Below are 17252 nucleotides of genomic sequence, written 5' to 3'. Positions count from 1 at the left end.
GGATGGATGAATGGTGTTGGGTTTCTGGTGTTTGGAGGGCCGTTAGGGTGAACGACTAGGTGGGTCACAGACACTATGTGACAGTGATTGTGTTGGATATACGTTGATGTGGTGTTTGGGGGTGGTGAAGCGCAATTGCTGGATTGAATGGTATGATATTGAATTCTAGTGGTGATTATGGTGATAATCGATTAAATTGCGATCCTGATATCATGAGCTTGTTTGCATTGTTTGGTGTGTTTGCATTCTGGACAGAGCTGCTTTTGCTGTAGTAAATAGAGCGGCGGATCAGGTGACTCGGAGGAATCGGAGAGTGACTTTCTCCGCCTCCCGCTTCGTGGGTGCCACTGCCGTTCGGGCGTGCATCTTGCATGAATCTCTCTTTCACTAGAGCCTGCTAACTATTCCCCTTGCCGTTTGTTGTCTTGTCGTACATATCCTACTCGTCGTATATATTATATTCTCTTCTGTGTATATCTTCCAGCGCATCGCTGTCGCCTCTTTTGCCGCCCCGCTCCCCTATAGTGCGACTCCCGTTTGTCTTGCCATATGGGATTTTTCGACCACCTCCAGAAAGGAGGCGCCTTTTCTCTACAACCGAAGAAGCCTCAGATCCGCAAGGTTGTTCAGACGCGAACCGCTCCTGCTTCGCGATCCACGTCCCAGACCCCAGGTCCCTCATCCCGAACCCCTCCTGCTCAGCTCAAAGCGCAACAATCAGCAAGCAGATCCGTCTCCAGGGACCGTGACCCCCCGTCTGCGAAAAGGCGACATGGCACACCGGCGCAGAGTCGGAAGCGTCAAACTCCGGAATTACGGCTCTCGAGCGATGACGATGCGAGCGACACGGACTCTTCGTTTGAGGTGCGCAAACGGGCTAGGACAGGCGATAGCGCGGAACCAGACCCTGCTAGGCGCGTGCGATCCTTAAAGGCTTTTTCCGAAGATAGCGTCCGGTCACTCCCTATGATACATGCTGCCGATATTACATCTCGCCAGAAGGCCGGCAACTTTAAGCCTGCGTTTGGGGCAGCCAAGCCGCTACCGGAGCTACTCCTGCAGTATCCCAGCACTTCGGCCCCGGAGAGGTATAACCTTGTGGTGCCTCGAGACCATGATGATTTCAAGCCTATCGACGACATTGTTCAGGTCCTCGACATCGTGTCACAGAATTATATCCCAGACGAAGCGGCAGACGAATTCAATAATGAATCGACTGGAATCAAGCGCAGACTACGACGAGCCCTTGCCCATTCATCTGAAGCGGATTTCCGGAGTGTTGTGAACGAGTACAATGAGGCAATCGTGCGGTTAAGGCGTGATGGCAGTATCGCAAAGAAACTGGATTCGACGAGCCGCCTTAATTTACCTCACGTGGAAAGGATCCTGAATCAAATATACTCGCGCACTGTCTCGCCTCGGGTCGAGTCGCTTCGCCAGTATGAGAATGGAACGGACAACGTGTACGGAGAACTTCTTCCGCGCTTCATTAGCACTATATTCAAGGAAACGGGGCTAAAGTCCGGTCAAGTTTTTGTCGACCTGGGCTCCGGAGTTGGTAACGTTGTCCTCCAAGCGGCGCTTGAGATTGGATGTGAAAGTTGGGGCTGTGAAATGATGGACAATGCATGTGACCTGGCCGATCTGCAGCAGGCGGAATTCAGGTCACGATGTCGGCTATGGGGCATCGCTCCCGGGAAGACGCACCTCGTTAGGGGTGATTTCCTGAAGGAGCAGCCCATTATCGATGTTCTGAAACGCGCTGATGTCATCTTGATCAATAATCAGGCGTTCACTCCGCAATTGAATAACGAACTAATCAATCACTTCTTGGATATGAAGGAAGGGTGCCAGATCGTATCCCTGAAATCCTTTGTGCCCGCGGGACACAAAATCCAATCCCGCAATCTCAACTCGCCCATTAATCTACTGAAAGTCAAGCAGAGGAACTATTGGTCGAACAGCGTAAGTTGGACCGACGTTGGCGGTACCTACTTCATCGCGACCAAGGACAGCTCCCGCCTGAAAGCTTTCGTAGATAGCATGCAATGATCTGATGCTACCTCCCTGAATGCCTTTCCTCGTTTCACGACCGCAATGCTCCACTACTTTCGGTTTCTTGTATTGATACTTTCTTCTTTTTTTCTCTTTTTCTTTTTGGCATTTATCCATGGTCGGGCTTAGGACGTGATACCAAGGTTTATCATTCAGGCATCTGCATCAGCGCGTGCTAGGGCAATCCTAGTACTTTTTATTTTCAGTACATAAATCTGCCCACTTCTGCTATTGATCTTCGAAGCTGTGATGAGAAACGACCCGTGAGACGATGGTACATTGTGGATAGATGGCATCTTTTGAAGACAGTTTGGCTTGTGCGCCTCTAACAGCATAGCATGCATCCCTGGCATTTATCAAACCGACATTCGAACTTTTGATTAGCCACCGCCCTCCTTCATAGCGTCCTTGCAACAGAGCCTGGCTGATGCGAGCAACCCTTGAAGCCAGTGAACATATCAGCCAGCACCATGGAAGCGGAGTCGCCACCATACGGTATTGTCGCAATGAAGTGATAGCGAGCCGAATCATACATCGGGCGGAAAAGACTGCGATGCTGTGACTTCGAGTGTTGTATATAGAATTATTTGGCTGGATAGCTAGGGGCAGCCTCCAGAACCTCCGACGTGGCGTGCACCCGCCCACGCGGAGTTAAGAATAGACTAAGAAAGCATATCAGAATAAAGTGATTTGATATCCTATTCAAAAAATGCTGCAGATAGGCCGGTCGGTCAGTTCGGCGGACGTTGGGCTCTTCCTACTGGACTTTAGTCTGGGATGGAAACACGTACGCCCTCAGGCCGTGGGGAGACGCTAGAGTACTGTGGTTATTTCTCGGTAGCGTGGATGGGATTTCACCCACTTGGTGCTCACTACTTAAATATTCACCATCCGCTACTAGGACGTATTGGTGGTTATTTGGCGGAGGTTATATGTATCCCATCTGAGACTTGGCCCCGTTGATTAACCATCGTATTTGTTTCAGATGATTTGCTATTTCTTACTCGATAAGAGTTGGGTGTACGACGGTGTGAAGGGTGATGTTTAATAACCCAACTTGCTCTAGGCTAGGCTGGGCGGAAACGTTTGTTTCATCTGCAGACATCTATGCTATGTGGCATTCAGCAAGCGCTAGTCATTATCGCGGATGCAAGCATCCGACATGGGAAGTTCTATGTATAAGCTATCGCAAATTCAACAGCATCTGCTCCGGCGACTCAACGAGTTCCCGAACCCGATTAGCCATCCGGGCCATAGTGGCGCCATCCACCACTCGGTGGTCGGCACTCCAGCTAAAGTTCACGAGCTCGCCTTTCGTAACCTGACCAGCGTCATCAAAGATGGGCACTGTTCGGGACTTGCCAATGCCGAGGATGGCCATCTCATTTGGTATGACTACTGGCGCGACGTATGTACCTCCAATGTTACCGATATTGGAAGCAGTGATTGTGCCACCGCTGAGGTCTGCGGGTGTGAGCTTTCTTTCTTTTGCGAGTGCGTTCAAGCGTAGGATTTCAGCGGCAATATCTAGGATCGATAAATTGCCCACGTCCTTGATGTTGGGGACTAGCAAGCCCTGAGGGGTGTCCATGGCGACACCGATGTTGTGTTTTGCTCGCATGATCAACTGTGGTTTGGCGGGATCAGTGGTATCGATCTTCGCGTTGAGAAGCGGGTAGTCATTTAAAGCGAGGGACATGGCCTTGATGACGAAAGAGAGCAGACTGATCTTTTTAGGGTCTTTGGGGTCGTTGGCCAGCCTCTTTCTAATAGCCATTACGTTATTAACGTTAAGTTCGTCGGCGTAGAGGAATTGCGGGATGCTGAGGGAGTTCGTCATGTTCTTAAACATCTGACTTTGGATTGGTGTGAGTTTGACAGCGGTCTCTTCTTGCACCCCCGGGGCAGTAAGCTGTGCTGAAGGTGCTTGATCCCGCTCGGCGATAAAGCGCTGGACATCTTCCTTGAGGACGCGCCCATCCTTGCCTGTTCCTTGTACATCTTCAATGTTCACATTGTGAATTTTCAGCATCCCGCGAACCGCCGGGGTAGCGAGTGTTGCATGCCGCGATTTTGGCCCGTTATTCGTGATGCCGTTTACTGGTGTAGATGGAGCAGTTTGTGTCGGTTGTAGTGGTTGAGTTTCTGTGGGAGAAGACCTGGCCGGTGTTGGTTCTATCGGTTCTGTCTTTGGAACCGGCGGCGGGTTATCATCTGGATATTTCCCGTTCTCAACTTCTATATCGCAGAGCGCCTAGAGAAGATTTGACAATTAGCAAGCCTATTTTTAAGTTCGAATTGTAGTCATGCTTACCTTCCCCGTCGGGACAGTGTCGTCTGCTTGAAAGTGGAGCTTCTTAACAACGCCCTCATATCTCGAGGTGATCTATGGTCATTAGCTCTATGTCAAGAGCAAGTCTTTCAAGAACATGGGAACCGACATCATCAACCGCTTTATCTGACTGATATTGACAGAGTGGCTTCCACTCTTCAATGTACGCTCCCTCCTCAACGTACCACTGGATTATTTGGACCTCCGTTATCCCTGTGGAAAATGCAATGTAAACAACCGACAATAGAAGGCTAATGGGGTAGTGATGAAGGGATAAGAAGATGGTCATTTGGACAATAATGCCTTACCTTCACCAACATCTTTCAATACCTGAGACTTTACACCCCACAGTGAGGCGGCGGCATGGAATCTCCGACGAGGAAGAGGTCGTGCCTGGCACCGGATCGTTGGCAAGGTCCTTGGGCCGTGGCATAGCTGGAGAGCCCGGGACAAGCTCCCAGTCGAGCGCAAAATATTCATGTTCAACCCGGCGTCGGCTTTGACGTGCGGAAAAGTGAGAACACACGAAAGGAGGGAGTCAGATGTAGCATTCCGGCTGCAGGATGGATGATGGGGGAGTATGTAAGTAATACCCTGTTGTTATCCAGGTACGCCGGCCCCCGACGATAGCCGATGACTAGCATAATTGCACGTGATGTTACTCCGCATTTCCACTTCCGCCCGCACTTCGGGCCGCTAGTTCTTCCGCCATAGGAACATGGCACGTGCGCACCGATCTATACATCACAGCCAGTTGGATTGGCTTTCGCTTTATTCTCTCTTTACAGCTTTGAGTATAAAGAAGTGAGGTATAACTATCTTCGCTGGGATGTTGGTTTTCTTTTTGATCACCTAGTGCTTATTAGCTCCAGTTGCACGGATGTGTAAAGGCATCCCTTCTAATGAGGCACGTAACGGTGGTCAAAAAGTTATCCAAAGAGAACTGCAGAACCGAGAGTAAGAGGAGAGCCATATACTATTAGTGAGCCTATATAGATAACTCTTCTCAAGAGTGCCCCCGGTCTATGTTGCGTTTAGGTCAATCTTGGAGCCTTATACTTCCATTTTAATGAAGCTGGGATGTTGATGCTTAATAAGCTCTGGAGTCCCTTGCTGGAGCTCCAAGTTAGTCGTGGAATAACCTTGCTCCGTACTGAGTAGGAAAAAGCACTTTTCAGACTGCGATGAGCAGGAAAATCAAATTACCTGCCTTCTGACATCATTTGCCGTACGGAGTTGATATCTACAGTATCAGGCCGCTTATCGCAGCGTGGATACAGCCTAAAGCTCTACCCCAGTTCGGCTATCGGCGGGTGGGGAAGACACCCGCGCTCAGGACCGACGCCAGCCGGCCTCCGCATTCCCAGCATTCCTCGAGTTAAGAATAACGCCCTTCTATCATGAGGTGAGGCCATCGCACTTCCTGAACACCCAGGGCTGGCCCTCCTCTCCCATAATATTCTCAATATGCAGTCTCTACGGTCTGCACGTTTTTTGCGTTCTTCACAACCACTTTCGAGGGTCCCTCGGCGATGGAGCAATTCTATATCGCAGCGCCCTGGATCGGATCGGTAAGGTCACTCACATAAGATAACCAGCTCAGATAGCAGAGAATATGGGCGAAGCTGACAGTAGCAGTGTCCGGTTTCCAGGGGCTATCAATAGCAAATTCACTACCGATATGACCTTCATCAACCCTACCGAAATGTCCAATATCCCTACGTACCGAGTCATGGACTCCGACGGAGTACTGGTCGACAAGTCGCGCAAGTCCATCGATGTGCCAAAGGAAGAGATTCTGGCATGGTACAAGAACATGTTGACAGGTTGGGTTACATATATATCATGCTACCGCTCTGGATCTGACAGCAGCCAGTCAGTGTCATGGACGTCATCATGTTTGAAGCGCAACGGCAGGGTCGACTGAGCTTCTATATGGTATGCCTATTACTGTTATAAAAGTCTCCATAATTATTGAAGCTGACTTTGTTAGGTATCTGCCGGCGAAGAAGGGATCAGTGTCGGATCCGCCGCAGCCTTAACCCCAGACGACGTAGTATTCGCCCAGTACCGCGAAGCAGGCGTCTTCCAGCAACGAGGCTTCACCCTGAAAAACTTCATGAGCCAACTGTTTGCCAATAGATTCGACAACAGCAAGGGCCGTAACATGCCAGTACATTATGGGTGCAACTATCCCCGAACAGTTCGTCTCCTCCACACATAACCGCGCAGCCATTACCTAACTATACCTAGCACACAATCTCCTCCCCGCTTGCAACCCAAATACCCCAAGCATCCGGTGCTGCCTACGCTCTCAAGTTACAATCACTCCAGAACCCCGATACCCCGGCGCGAATCGTTGCCTGCTATTTCGGCGAAGGAGCCGCCAGCGAAGGAGACTTCCATGCGGGCTTGAATATAGCTGCGACGCGGTCCTGTCCCGTGGTGTTCATCTGCCGCAACAATGGATATGCGATCTCCACCCCTACACTAGAACAATACCGGGGCGACGGTATCGCTAGCCGCGGTGTTGGCTACGGCATTGACACCATCCGGGTGGACGGCAACGACATCTTCGCCGTCTACGAGGCAATGCGTGAAGCTCGTCGTCTCGCCCTCCAAGGTGGCGGTAAACCCGTCCTAATCGAAGCGATGAGCTACCGTGTATCACATCACAGCACTAGTGATGATAGCTTTGCGTACCGGGCAAGGGTTGAAGTCGAGGACTGGAAACGGCGCGATAACCCAATTATCCGGTTGCGGAAGTGGTTGGAAAATGAAGGTCACTGGAGTGAAGATCTAGAGCGGGAAACGCGCGATAAGATTCGAAAGGAGGTGCTCAGGGAGTTTGGGGAGGCAGAGCGGGAGAAGAAGCCCCCATTGAGGGAAGCGTTTGAGGGGGTTTATGACGAGTTGACAGAGGAGGCGGAGGCTCAGATGAAGGAGCTGAAGAGGATATTGGAGACATATCCTGAGGAGTATGATTTGCATCAGTTCCAGGATGGCGTAAATGGGTTACGATAGAGCTGTCATCATAATCGACGCTTTTTGTCTGCTTAAATCATGGAGAAGTTAAGTGGCTGGCTTTCTCTGATGTTTATAGCCGCACAACCTGTTTAGCATATAGAGAAACATTTATAATGCCACTTCCATGACATTTTGTGAGACGAATATTTGCTCACCGAGACGTTCAGATATGGCAGCGCAAGGTAAAATAGTGAGGATGGTCACGAAAATCTCCAGGCTGCAGTTGATGTGCTACTAGTACTGCTCCAGTTTCTCGCTTACACGATCGAACAGGGGTGACGGACCTTGCTCCCGGTTCGTCTGGTAGACAAACCAGAGTGTACTCAATTGGACGAATTATGTATCGCCAGGAAATATATCTACTGACCAATTGAACACCTATGTAGACAACCAACTAAGCTAACATCCTATTGTGATTTTACTACTTATTAGTTGTATGGCAATCGATGAGCAGTACTAAATATATTTCTGCGAAGCCACCGGATAGAACCCGTCAGTGAACAACAATCTCCCCCACCGACCAGCCTAACCAATAGAATGTGGCAGACTTGCTAGCACCCTGGCGAACTGTGACACACTGAGTACAGGCTTGTTGCCAAGCAAGCACTACGTATGACCTGATTACAAGCTTGTGACCAGGTTACGAACGCTTTCTGCAGGGAAACTGCTGGGCAGCCATACTTCCCTTTGAAATGGGCAGGCTAGTAGGCAGGGTAGGGTAGAAAGAAAAGATCTACGCCCATGGCGCTTATAGGGACAACATTGGAAACAGTCCAAGTTTAAACACGGAAAAGGATCAATAGGGACACAATAGCAATGGCCAGGAGAAATTATAGCCACCATGGATCGACAGCATGGTTGAGAACATGGTTGCTGATCAATCAGACTCTGCACCCATCATCTCCTTCAGAACATCCATACCCATTTCTGTACCATTCAATACTTCTGAGACCGATACGAGAAACCCGGAAACCTTCTCCTTGGGCTCGCGTCTGCTCACCGTTTCCCCCGTTTGGTCTCGTTCATCTGGGGACCTGGAGTTTCTTCCGACCTTTGCTGGATGACGAAAAACCATTCGATTCAGCACACGGAAACACGGGCCAGCCCACAGGGAATAGCACAAACGCCTGTCAAACCTTGTCGGGACGGTAAGCTGCTTGCCCAGATCCCCCAGTCCGGTGAAACCCGCGAAACCAATAATCCGCGGTGGCGTCTGCCTCCCTGCATACGTCAAAAGATAAACATGCGTTTTGGTCCGTAGATTGAGAGCAGTCTGAGAGTTAGCCCGTATCCTCATTGGAAACCTTTTTCTGACAGCACCTTCCAGACCACAATGGGCCGGGAATAGCGGCGTCTCTGTCGGTGTGAAGTGTACTAAATGCTACTGTAACCTTGATGACCACATCTCCCCCTGATTCAGATAATTGTAACCTAGAGAGTAAGAGTCTGGGATTTCTGAGCAACTATGGAGGGATCAGCAGACGGGAACACCAGCCACCTCGCTTCATCTAAACACATCCTTCCTAGCAGACAAGGCAATCATTCGATGCCGGAAGCCTATTTCCCCGTCACTCCCATCTGCAGGCAGTTTTCGAATTTGATAGTGGTGTTTGGGACAGGACCTTTACAGGTAGTCTAATCTGGCCATCGGCCTCTCCATTAGCTCGGTTCAAAGTAGCCCCGTCGCCAGCGTCCTAATCAGTAATGAATTATAGCGTTCTGAAACCGGATTACCACGTCTTAGTCTCCTCTCTCTTGGATGATATGACATGGCTTCGGGTACACGGGGGATTCCAGATTACAAAGAAGTAAGAATAATACAACTTGTCAGATATGCGAAGCTGACGGGAGCGGTCTAGCTTAGCAGCAATAATATGTCCTGACGAATGTATCAGTGGCTTTCATACCGAGTATTTGGCGGTGATAACCGGTTTGGGGTTCCGGAAAAATAAAATATTAGAATTCAGGTCAGTCACTTAGGGTAGTCAGATGTCCTGATACCATTGTCTTTGTATTCTGTGTTCCGTGGAAATAAGAAGGTAGACAGAACCTGCAAGCCTAGAAGTAGATGGAGTAAGATCCATGCTTGCGGCATCATAGGTTCACGTACAGATTGAAGAGATGGAACATTAATAACTCTACAGACAGACGCAGTTACATATGTAAACATAAAACAACAAGAATTGAAGAGAGAGGAACTACGAAGGAGGGAAAAAGCGAGAGTAAAAAGAGGATAGCCATCGTAAAAACGAGGCATGTCGTTCACTGGCGCCAGAATGACTCCCTCAGAGGCGGCAGCTGCTCTCCCAGTGGCACCTTTCTCTTCTTAGACCCGCCAGACTTTGCGCCCCGTCTCCCTGGTCTCTTGGTTGGCCTTTCCGTAGTTGTTTCCACTGCTTTTGCTGCACCGCCTACAGACCCAGTCCGTGAGGCCTGCCTCGTCCTCGGTCTTTTCCTCTCCACGAACACTTCCGCCTTGAAAACTCGGTGATGAGGAATTTTGTAACGTGGACCGTAAGATCTCATATCGGTGTAGGATAAGCTCGGGCGAGTCACGATCAGAACTCGCCCCCCCGCGAGAGGCGCGAACCTCGGCGTGCGCCAATAACTGGTGAAGTGGTGCGAATGCGGTGTCATAGTTTCCGAATCATAGTGGAAGGCGGGCAGATCGGGAAGCCGGTCGACGTTGCTGTTGCCGAACATTCCACCCTCAGTGTAAATGATAAAATCCGCGGCGGACTCGAGAAGCGCCTGAAGGGCACTGTTACGCCGAGTGATCTCTGCTTCATCCTCCAGCGGGCTGAGAAGAAGCTGGAAAACCTGGCGCTCAAGCAATTCCTCGGTAAGGTCTTTGAGGATTATCGGGCGCCGGGCGTTGGTGTCCTTTGACAGCTCCGTGCTAGGTTTGTCGATAATGCTGCGGGCGTTAGCTTCGGTGACAGTGATCGATTTCCACCAAGCTGCGTTGAGGGCGTCTGATTTCCGGAATCTGTCGTAAAAATACTGAAGTCTTTGGTGGAACTGAGGATCGCCGTTGGCATCTGTGGGGCTGATCTTTCCATCCACAAACCAGAAAGGGGTGTCGATAAATTTGTTACAGATGTACTGCCACAGCATGGTTTCAGCTAGAACAGGGCCCATATGCTCTTGAGTGGCAGGGGGAAGGAGAGCATGAATGGTATCCCAGTCCTCCTGGACACAGTAGCCATCAAGGCTGGCAACGATTGCCTGCTTGTCGGCCCGTGAAAGATCTGACATTGAGTCACATCGTGTCCAAGTGTAGGTCCAATTGTAGATCGTAGCGTGTAGCATCTCGAACTTTTCGTGGACGAGATCAGGAATGCATCGACGGAGGGATGGATTGAGCTGCATGGCGTTGCAATGCATCAAGACATCATGGTATTCTTCGCGCGTAATAAAGAATGACTCGCAGCCGTAAGATCGCTCCGACTCTGACGATTCGTCTTGAGAGGACTCCAGGTCTGTCTCAGGCCGATCGGGCTCCTCAGACCGTCTGGCAGTGGCCATGTTTGTCGAGTAGAAGGCGGAAGGGACGAATACTTCTGAGACAATGGGACACGTTGAAGGAAGGCAGCAATGGAGCGCTGGCTTGACTTAGCAGATGGATGAGAGGCAAGAGGGATGAGCTTTAGCGAGAAGAAGTAGGAAGACTGATCGAAATGTTCCTACACGTAATGTTGGAAATCCGAGCTTTCATAGTTGATTCCATTCATTATACTTTTCCCTCTATCTCCGCGCTTCATAAACCTAGTTTTTGTCTCTTTGTTTCTCTTTGTTTCTCTTTAATTTCTTTTTTTTTTCTTTGACTTCTTCTGTGTTTTTTATTCCTAATTATATTATTATTTTTTTCTTCTTTCCTTGCGAATGTCTCTTCTCCTTTTTTTTTTTGTTTTTTTTACCGCCTTATCCATTTTTATCTTCAATGCTTAAATGTGGTTCTTCCTTACCGAACCTGCTTTTCATATTCAGTCTTACTCTCTATGTGGGGCTGGGACAGGCCTTTTTCGGGTATCCTTGATATCACTTTTGGTGCTTAAGTTGCTGTATTTATCTATGTATCTAGAATGAATAACCCCTTCCATTACTCGGGACCAAAGTACGCATGGCACGATCGTAGCCAATATTGGGACATATATCTCCTCAGTTGCTCAGATAGCCACAATTTATCAATTCCAGTTTAGTAGCCGGCGCATCAACAGGTTTCGAGCCTAAAAGCAAATCGCCCCTTACTAGCATGTAAAGTAGATCAACAACCTTCATGGTCTCTAGTTCAAAGGTGCTGTGTTGACACGGATGGTGAAGAATATATCGATGATAATGCGCGGGGCCGGGGGTATAATTATTTCATACTCGGCCCTGAAAGTAGTTGTGTGGTATAACAGGTATAGGATTGTACTCTGTGGATAATTCAAGATGTTCTGACATTCGATGTGTCAGTATAACTAGGTACAAGGGTATCACACAATATGCTAGGTGAACAGAATGTGACTCGAAACAGACAAGTGAAATAATGGTAGCATGGGAAAGAAAAGAGAATAAAATAATTAAGGAAGACAAGAAAAATATTATAGTACAGATTTTCCCACCACCCACCCTGAAAGAGCCAAGATTCGGCTCTTTCAACTGAGGTAGTAACAGAGAGAAGAGAAAAGAAAGAAAAGACAATAGGAAATATTCCCACCACCCGCCCTGAGAAAGCCAGTATATGGCTCACTCAACTGAGGTAGTAATAGAGAGATGAGAGCAAGAGATGAGTAAAGAATAGGAAGAAAGACTGGCACCGTTCAGAAAGGATACGGGAAGAGAAAGGCAGTACAGGAGGGAAAGCGCGGTTAGAAAAACGTCAGTAATCGACGTATTCGACTTCCTTCAAATTGCCAGCCCATCTGATTTCACTCAAAGTCTCTTCAAGTCTTATAACCTCTCTCCTTGCTTCTACCCAGCCAGTTTGGCGAGGAAATATCCAACCCGCACGTTCAATCAGCTCATTATCAACTAGTTGATTCAGGCGATTTAGTAGCGTCTTGCACGTCTCGTAGTTCGTGACATATGCGGATTCCAGCTGGAGGATGATGTTGTCCCGGTGTTTAGGGGTTGGAATACTGGAGGCGGTAAAGATAATTTCTGCATCTGTAAGAAGGATCTCATGATCCCAGATGAGATAGCTGGTATAGGTGTCTAGATGACGCAAGAGGGCGGTATAGATTGGAAGAGTATTGACTTTGTGATTTTGAGTGTAGGTGGATAGGATGTCGAGGGCAGAAGCAAGAAGTGGAAGAAGCGTAGAGCTGTCGGATGTGCTGGTCGTTATGGTAAAGGAGAGTGCGGCGAGTAAGGTAGCGAGGGCTGGATCTTGGTCTTCGACCCATATCTGGGAAGTAGACTCCGTGATGTGGGTGATAGACAATTCCTCATCGTCATCCTCAGAATTGGCGAAGAGTCGGGTTAGGGCTGATGATAGATCGGGCTGGGCTCTGGTATTGCCCTTGTCCTTGCCCTTGCGAAGGTGAATGATGCGATTCAAGTATCTGAAGGGAGTACGGATATTATTGGAGAGGAGGATAGGAGCCATCTTATAGATGGTTAAGATGGATACTGAAGATTTGGTTGACAGGGTAGAGGGTGAATAGAGTCGCCTATGCAGAGGAGCTTTTGAGGGAAGTCGGTGTCTGAGATGTTTCGGGCGGGAATTTAGTAGCGATGATATGGTGTCCAGTGGAGTTTCTGAAGGTAGGAATGGTTTTGTAGTTTTAGTAGGCAGCAGGAAGCTTGCTGTAAACCGGTAGATAGTAGGGTAGAAGTGTTCAAATGATAAAACTTGAATATAAGGTTGAGGGTTGTAGAAGAGATACTCAGAAATCAGAACAATAGAAACTAAGAATAGAGGATATAGTTCTTCGACTCAGAATTTTCTTTCCATCCATGGGCCACTTTGATTCACATAGGCTTAATATAGAAATTGATGACATATTGACTCCGCAAGCTATACTGGTCACTTCGGTTCCTGCCAGGAAGCAGCGTAGTGGTATCGTCACCAGTAGAAATAGAAGTCATTTGGTTAATTATGCCACAAAAGTTTGGCAACAGCGAATGTACAAAGCTGGAATGCTTCTCCTGAGCTTTTTCACTTTGCCATCATGTTTCCGGAAGGTACCAAAATAAAGATTGCATCTTTTCAGTTCTCTATGAAAGGGGCTACCTAATGGCGTTGACATGCCATGGCCATCAAGTCTTGCGAATGGCTTGGCATCCCAAGATGGCTCCTGTTATGCCCTATTTGGATGGAAACCTATATTACCTTTGCCTACCCCGTCGTCAGGAAGCTGTCAGCAAGACATGATACATCCTCGTTATGCTCTCATCCCTACACCAAAGTTTCCCGTATCAGGATCCATAATCGCCAATAGCAGTACGCAGGTCTTCACGACGCTCTGTCGGACCTTTCCTTGATATAAGGAGATCTCTATCCCGCAGATCACAATATTGATGCAGCCGGCATTCTTGTGGTTACATCGCGTTGAATCACACCCTGCAGTTTGTATGTAATGCTTGATGTGGATGTTTCTGGATTTTACCCCCCTGAATTACTAGGATGTACTCGCCCATTTCCTAAATATCATTTTACTTGGCTTTTACGCACCTTCTAGTTGTGTCATCATCGGATAGCTGAATAGGTATGTCAATGACAGGTATAGAAGACACAGAAGTCAACCTTTAACTGTATACTAGTTCAATTTTGTCATAGCAAAAACTGCGCTCGGAGATAGACTATCAACAGTAGGAAATCGACATTGAATGCCCATAGCAGTCATGCTCCAATGTCGAAGGCTAGTCTGATATCATTGCGTCGGTGAAGCAACCCTCGGTATTGAACATACGCATATCTCCGTAGGGATGGAGGCCATATCACAGTGCCATTTCCGGTTGCTACAAGTTGTTAATAGAGAGTCAATCTTCGAGATGAAGAAATGCTCCAAAACTTACCCAATGAAATTCGTAGTCTTCCAGCTCATTAATTCTGTTACACAGGTGTTAGCCATCAGGCCCTTCACCGTCGGAAGGAGAAGAATATCGTTAATAAGCTTAAACCCGCCAAAGAAAACATATACAATAACGCAAAGCTAAACAAATGGGAATGAGCCGATAGCTCGCACAAGTTCAGAATCTATTCATGTTCTTCAATCCCATCAGCGCAGTTCACACTATACATCCTGATAGAGACTGCACTGTTGAGATGAGCTAACTATGCAGCTTTCACAGAATGATACTAAGAATCGATTCACGATAATGAAAATGCCTAGAGACGTTTGTATGCTTCTTCCATCCGCAGGTGCCGGTGGACCTGGGTTTCGGGACTGGTGGAGACGTAATTGCGTGCTGAGACTATTATTTCCTGGAGAGCCCGTGAGACATATGTTTCGTTGCCTTGCATTTCGCTGTTTATTTGTCTTTTACATCGGCGAAGACACCAGCAGCACTCAAACTGGAGTGCAGTCCATGGCTGTCGTGGGCATGGCAGTGATCAGCCGGTATGGCCTGCTTGCTCCCTGTTGGGTACGCAAAAATCCTCAATCTCTGAATTGTGAGGAAGTCGTTGTGAGTTTCCTTGGGCTTATATCTTTCAACGCTTGTAGCAGTCATCCCTCGTAAAGGCATTTGTGCGATCGTGAAATGTTGAAGTGTGCATATTGAGACTGCATTCATACAATTCGGTTGTCCAGCAAGCTCTGTCGCCTTAAACCCCTACAACACCCCCGGAAGGGATACCGATAGAAAGTACATGTTCGCAGCGCACAAGACGCTCCTGCGCCCTCAAAAGCAGCGGACCGTAGCTTAATTTCCCAAAACTGAGATGAGAGCAACACTTCAGAACCTCGAATGCCCGAGTGGTCGTATTTGCGCATAGGAGCTTCGCGAGTTCTAAAGCTGTCCTCAGCGTAGTGGAGAATACTCTTTTACCCACATCCACATGCAACAGCCAGTCATCCTCAACTGAAGAACGGCCGCGAGAATTTCCAGGACGCTGTGAATTAGGTACTACCTATGATCCAGTCCCGATTATATATATACGTGCCGAACGCAACCCCAGGAAGCGACTCAATCATTCCAAAGTGATACGTAAAGCATTTCGATGTGTCGTGAGAGTCATGAAGCTTTTGGGGTAGACCACTTTCCATTGTACACAATGTGGTAGAGACATCAACGGGTATATAGGTTGCTTTATTATAACCTATCGGACTGTAGGGATCAAATACGTAACATGCGTTTCGGTGACTCAGAGGCTGGAGAACTTCAGATGTGATGAGAAGGAAGATTGGATAGACAGAGAAAAGCGAGGGAAGCAGGGATTTATATACCTATTGTAGCACACACAACCAAGCAGCGTGAAAGCGGGACGTGCCGTGAAAGAAAATGTGCGAGTTCTGTGACTCAAGATAATTTAACGGGCAAAGCCAAGGCTGCATGGTTCTTCACTGTAGCCTTATTCTCTGTTTATATCACTTCCAGCAACCAGACTGCCTCATCGAGCCTCAAGGCGTCTATTACAGCAGTCAAAGTCATTCATATTCCCCACAGTCGAATATGACCGATTCCTGAGAATATGTGCCGGTTTGCGGAATTGGTATACAGGACAACGCCTGCTCTATGTCCACCACCACCACTAATTCCTGCTTCACGAAACCACAACCTGGCCAAAGCAATCAACGCCTGTCTGGTCCAGCTTATCAACGCCTGTCTGGTCCAGCTTTATTCATCAGTATCATTTCAGATGTAATTCTGTTCGGTGGATATCACCGATGCATTGGTTAAGAGTAAAATAGTGGGGGTTCATTCTGGAGATAAGTCCTGAATAAAACTAGAAACTTATACCATTATTCTCGTTATGTGTAATTAGGCTGCAGAACATGAGCCTTTAGTTTAGCCCTTGTACCGTGGATCAGGCCTAAGGCTTTAGGTAACATATTCTACACGGAAAGTGGCATGATACTGTGGCAATTGACAAGGTAAATGTGGAGGGTACCGATCAACTAATGAGTGATTCGATTTTAAGTTAGGAATGTAACGTAGGACCATATTATCCCTATAAATCTCCTGCTCAAGTTTGCACACAGCCGATGAAATTTCCTTATGGCTGGAAGGCTACGGAGATGGACTATCAGGCTACTCCGTGAATCGATCAGGATGCTATGGTGAAATCGCTTGTCACAGTATCACAGATGGTGCACCTTCGTCCTGAATACATTAGTCTATGACTAACACGATACTCAATATATCTGCCTGGGAGGGGCCTATGGCAGAGTCTGTTGTCCCGGCCCGCTACCGCATTCTGCAACTCCAGTCTCGTCTATCCAGTGGACAATTGTAAGGAATTCTAAAGATCGTTTCATCTGTTGTCTGTTAATTTGAAAAGAATCTATGTTTCACTCAATACGTACTTTGAACTATAATTCATCTGCTCGAGTAATAGTTATCATCCACTACGCATGTTGAAACAAAGCCATCGGGCCACATTATATGTACGATTCATGATAACAAAGCTTTGTGTTTTTATTAAATTTTGACTCACTTATCATCAATCTGTTTTCGAATGGTAGTGTCAGTTTTTTCTAGAAATAATAGATATTTTGATACACGCGAATGTTCTTGGATCAGTAAATTATCACCTTAAGCCTTTGCAAATAACCGACTACGAAGAGGGTGACCCGGATACAGAGATATATTCGGCTGGTCGGGTCCGAATAGGCACCTAAATATGCTTCAAGGAGTGGAAAATTTATTCTGTATGCGTATTAGTTGCGCAGGGCAAAGTTTAATC

At 47.8% G+C, this 17252-nt stretch overlaps 6 protein-coding genes across 6 annotated transcripts; 2 read left to right on the top strand and 4 right to left on the bottom strand.

Annotated features, from left to right (window-relative positions):
* Positions 1–395: 395 nt before the first annotated feature.
* dot1 (histone methyltransferase DOT1) lies at positions 396–2741 on the top strand. The gene has a single exon (XM_026766625.1). It carries the CDS (start codon positions 550–552, stop codon positions 2050–2052), a length of 1503 nt encoding a protein of 500 aa, XP_026625519.1. The 5' UTR covers positions 396–549; the 3' UTR covers positions 2053–2741.
* On the bottom strand, positions 2169–2741 carry BDQ94DRAFT_42522 (uncharacterized protein). The gene has a single exon (XM_026775735.1). The coding sequence runs from the start codon at positions 2584–2586 to the stop codon at positions 2284–2286; it is 303 nt and encodes a 100-aa protein (XP_026625518.1). The 5' UTR covers positions 2587–2741; the 3' UTR covers positions 2169–2283.
* Positions 2742–2767: 26 nt separating this feature from the next.
* On the bottom strand, positions 2768–4941 carry BDQ94DRAFT_145332 (putative biotin-dependent 2-oxo acid dehydrogenases acyltransferase). Its single transcript, XM_026766624.1, has 4 exons — positions 4696–4941; positions 4497–4600; positions 4370–4441; positions 2768–4309 (listed from the first exon to the last, which is right to left on the bottom strand). The coding sequence occupies exons 1-4, from the start codon at positions 4865–4867 to the stop codon at positions 3239–3241; spliced, it is 1419 nt and encodes a 472-aa protein (XP_026625517.1). The 5' UTR covers positions 4868–4941; the 3' UTR covers positions 2768–3238.
* An 818-nt stretch (positions 4942–5759) lies between these two features.
* On the top strand, positions 5760–7616 carry BDQ94DRAFT_145331 (thiamine pyrophosphate-dependent dehydrogenase E1 component subunit alpha). Its single transcript, XM_026766623.1, has 5 exons — positions 5760–5958; positions 6026–6213; positions 6264–6325; positions 6381–6590; positions 6641–7616. Exons 1-5 carry the CDS (start codon positions 5855–5857, stop codon positions 7409–7411), a joined length of 1335 nt encoding a protein of 444 aa, XP_026625516.1. The 5' UTR covers positions 5760–5854; the 3' UTR covers positions 7412–7616.
* Positions 7617–9676: 2060 nt separating this feature from the next.
* Positions 9677–10942, bottom strand: BDQ94DRAFT_171252 (uncharacterized protein; the record flags this gene model as incomplete). Its single annotated transcript, XM_026771713.1, has 1 exon — positions 9677–10942. One exon carries the CDS (start codon positions 10940–10942, stop codon positions 9677–9679), a length of 1266 nt encoding a protein of 421 aa, XP_026625515.1.
* A 1336-nt stretch (positions 10943–12278) lies between these two features.
* On the bottom strand, positions 12279–13007 carry BDQ94DRAFT_171251 (uncharacterized protein; the record flags this gene model as incomplete). The annotated part of the gene is made up of 1 exon (XM_026771712.1): positions 12279–13007. One exon carries the CDS (start codon positions 13005–13007, stop codon positions 12279–12281), a length of 729 nt encoding a protein of 242 aa, XP_026625514.1.
* Positions 13008–17252: the final 4245 nt, after the last annotated feature.

Source organism: Aspergillus welwitschiae (genome assembly GCF_003344945.1).
Source record: "Aspergillus welwitschiae strain CBS 139.54b unplaced genomic scaffold BDQ94scaffold_19, whole genome shotgun sequence".
NCBI lineage: Eukaryota > Fungi > Ascomycota > Eurotiomycetes > Eurotiales > Aspergillaceae > Aspergillus > Aspergillus welwitschiae.
The sequence above is the reverse complement of the archived record's forward strand: the minus strand, read 5'-3'. Positions and strand labels throughout refer to the sequence as shown.

Bases quoted from the DNA above. Each gene is read 5' to 3' on its own strand.
- BDQ94DRAFT_145332 (XM_026766624.1), bottom strand. From the start codon at position 4,867: ATGAATATTTTGCGCTCGACTGGGAGCTTGTCCCGGGCTCTCCAGCTA. The intron at 4,601-4,695 runs GTAAGGCATTAT...CATTTTCCACAG, and splicing joins ATTGAAAGATGTTGGTGAAG to GGATAACGGAGGTCCAAATA. The intron at 4,310-4,369 runs GTAAGCATGACT...AATCTTCTCTAG, and splicing joins ACACTGTCCCGACGGGGAAG to GCGCTCTGCGATATAGAAGT.
- dot1 (XM_026766625.1), top strand. From the start codon at position 550: ATGGGATTTTTCGACCACCTCCAGAAAGGAGGCGCCTTTTCTCTACAA.
- BDQ94DRAFT_42522 (XM_026775735.1), bottom strand. From the start codon at position 2,586: ATGATTCGGCTCGCTATCACTTCATTGCGACAATACCGTATGGTGGCG.
- BDQ94DRAFT_145331 (XM_026766623.1), top strand. From the start codon at position 5,855: ATGCAGTCTCTACGGTCTGCACGTTTTTTGCGTTCTTCACAACCACTT. The intron at 6,214-6,263 runs GTTGGGTTACAT...GACAGCAGCCAG, and splicing joins GTACAAGAACATGTTGACAG to TCAGTGTCATGGACGTCATC. The intron at 6,326-6,380 runs GTATGCCTATTA...TGACTTTGTTAG, and splicing joins GTCGACTGAGCTTCTATATG to GTATCTGCCGGCGAAGAAGG.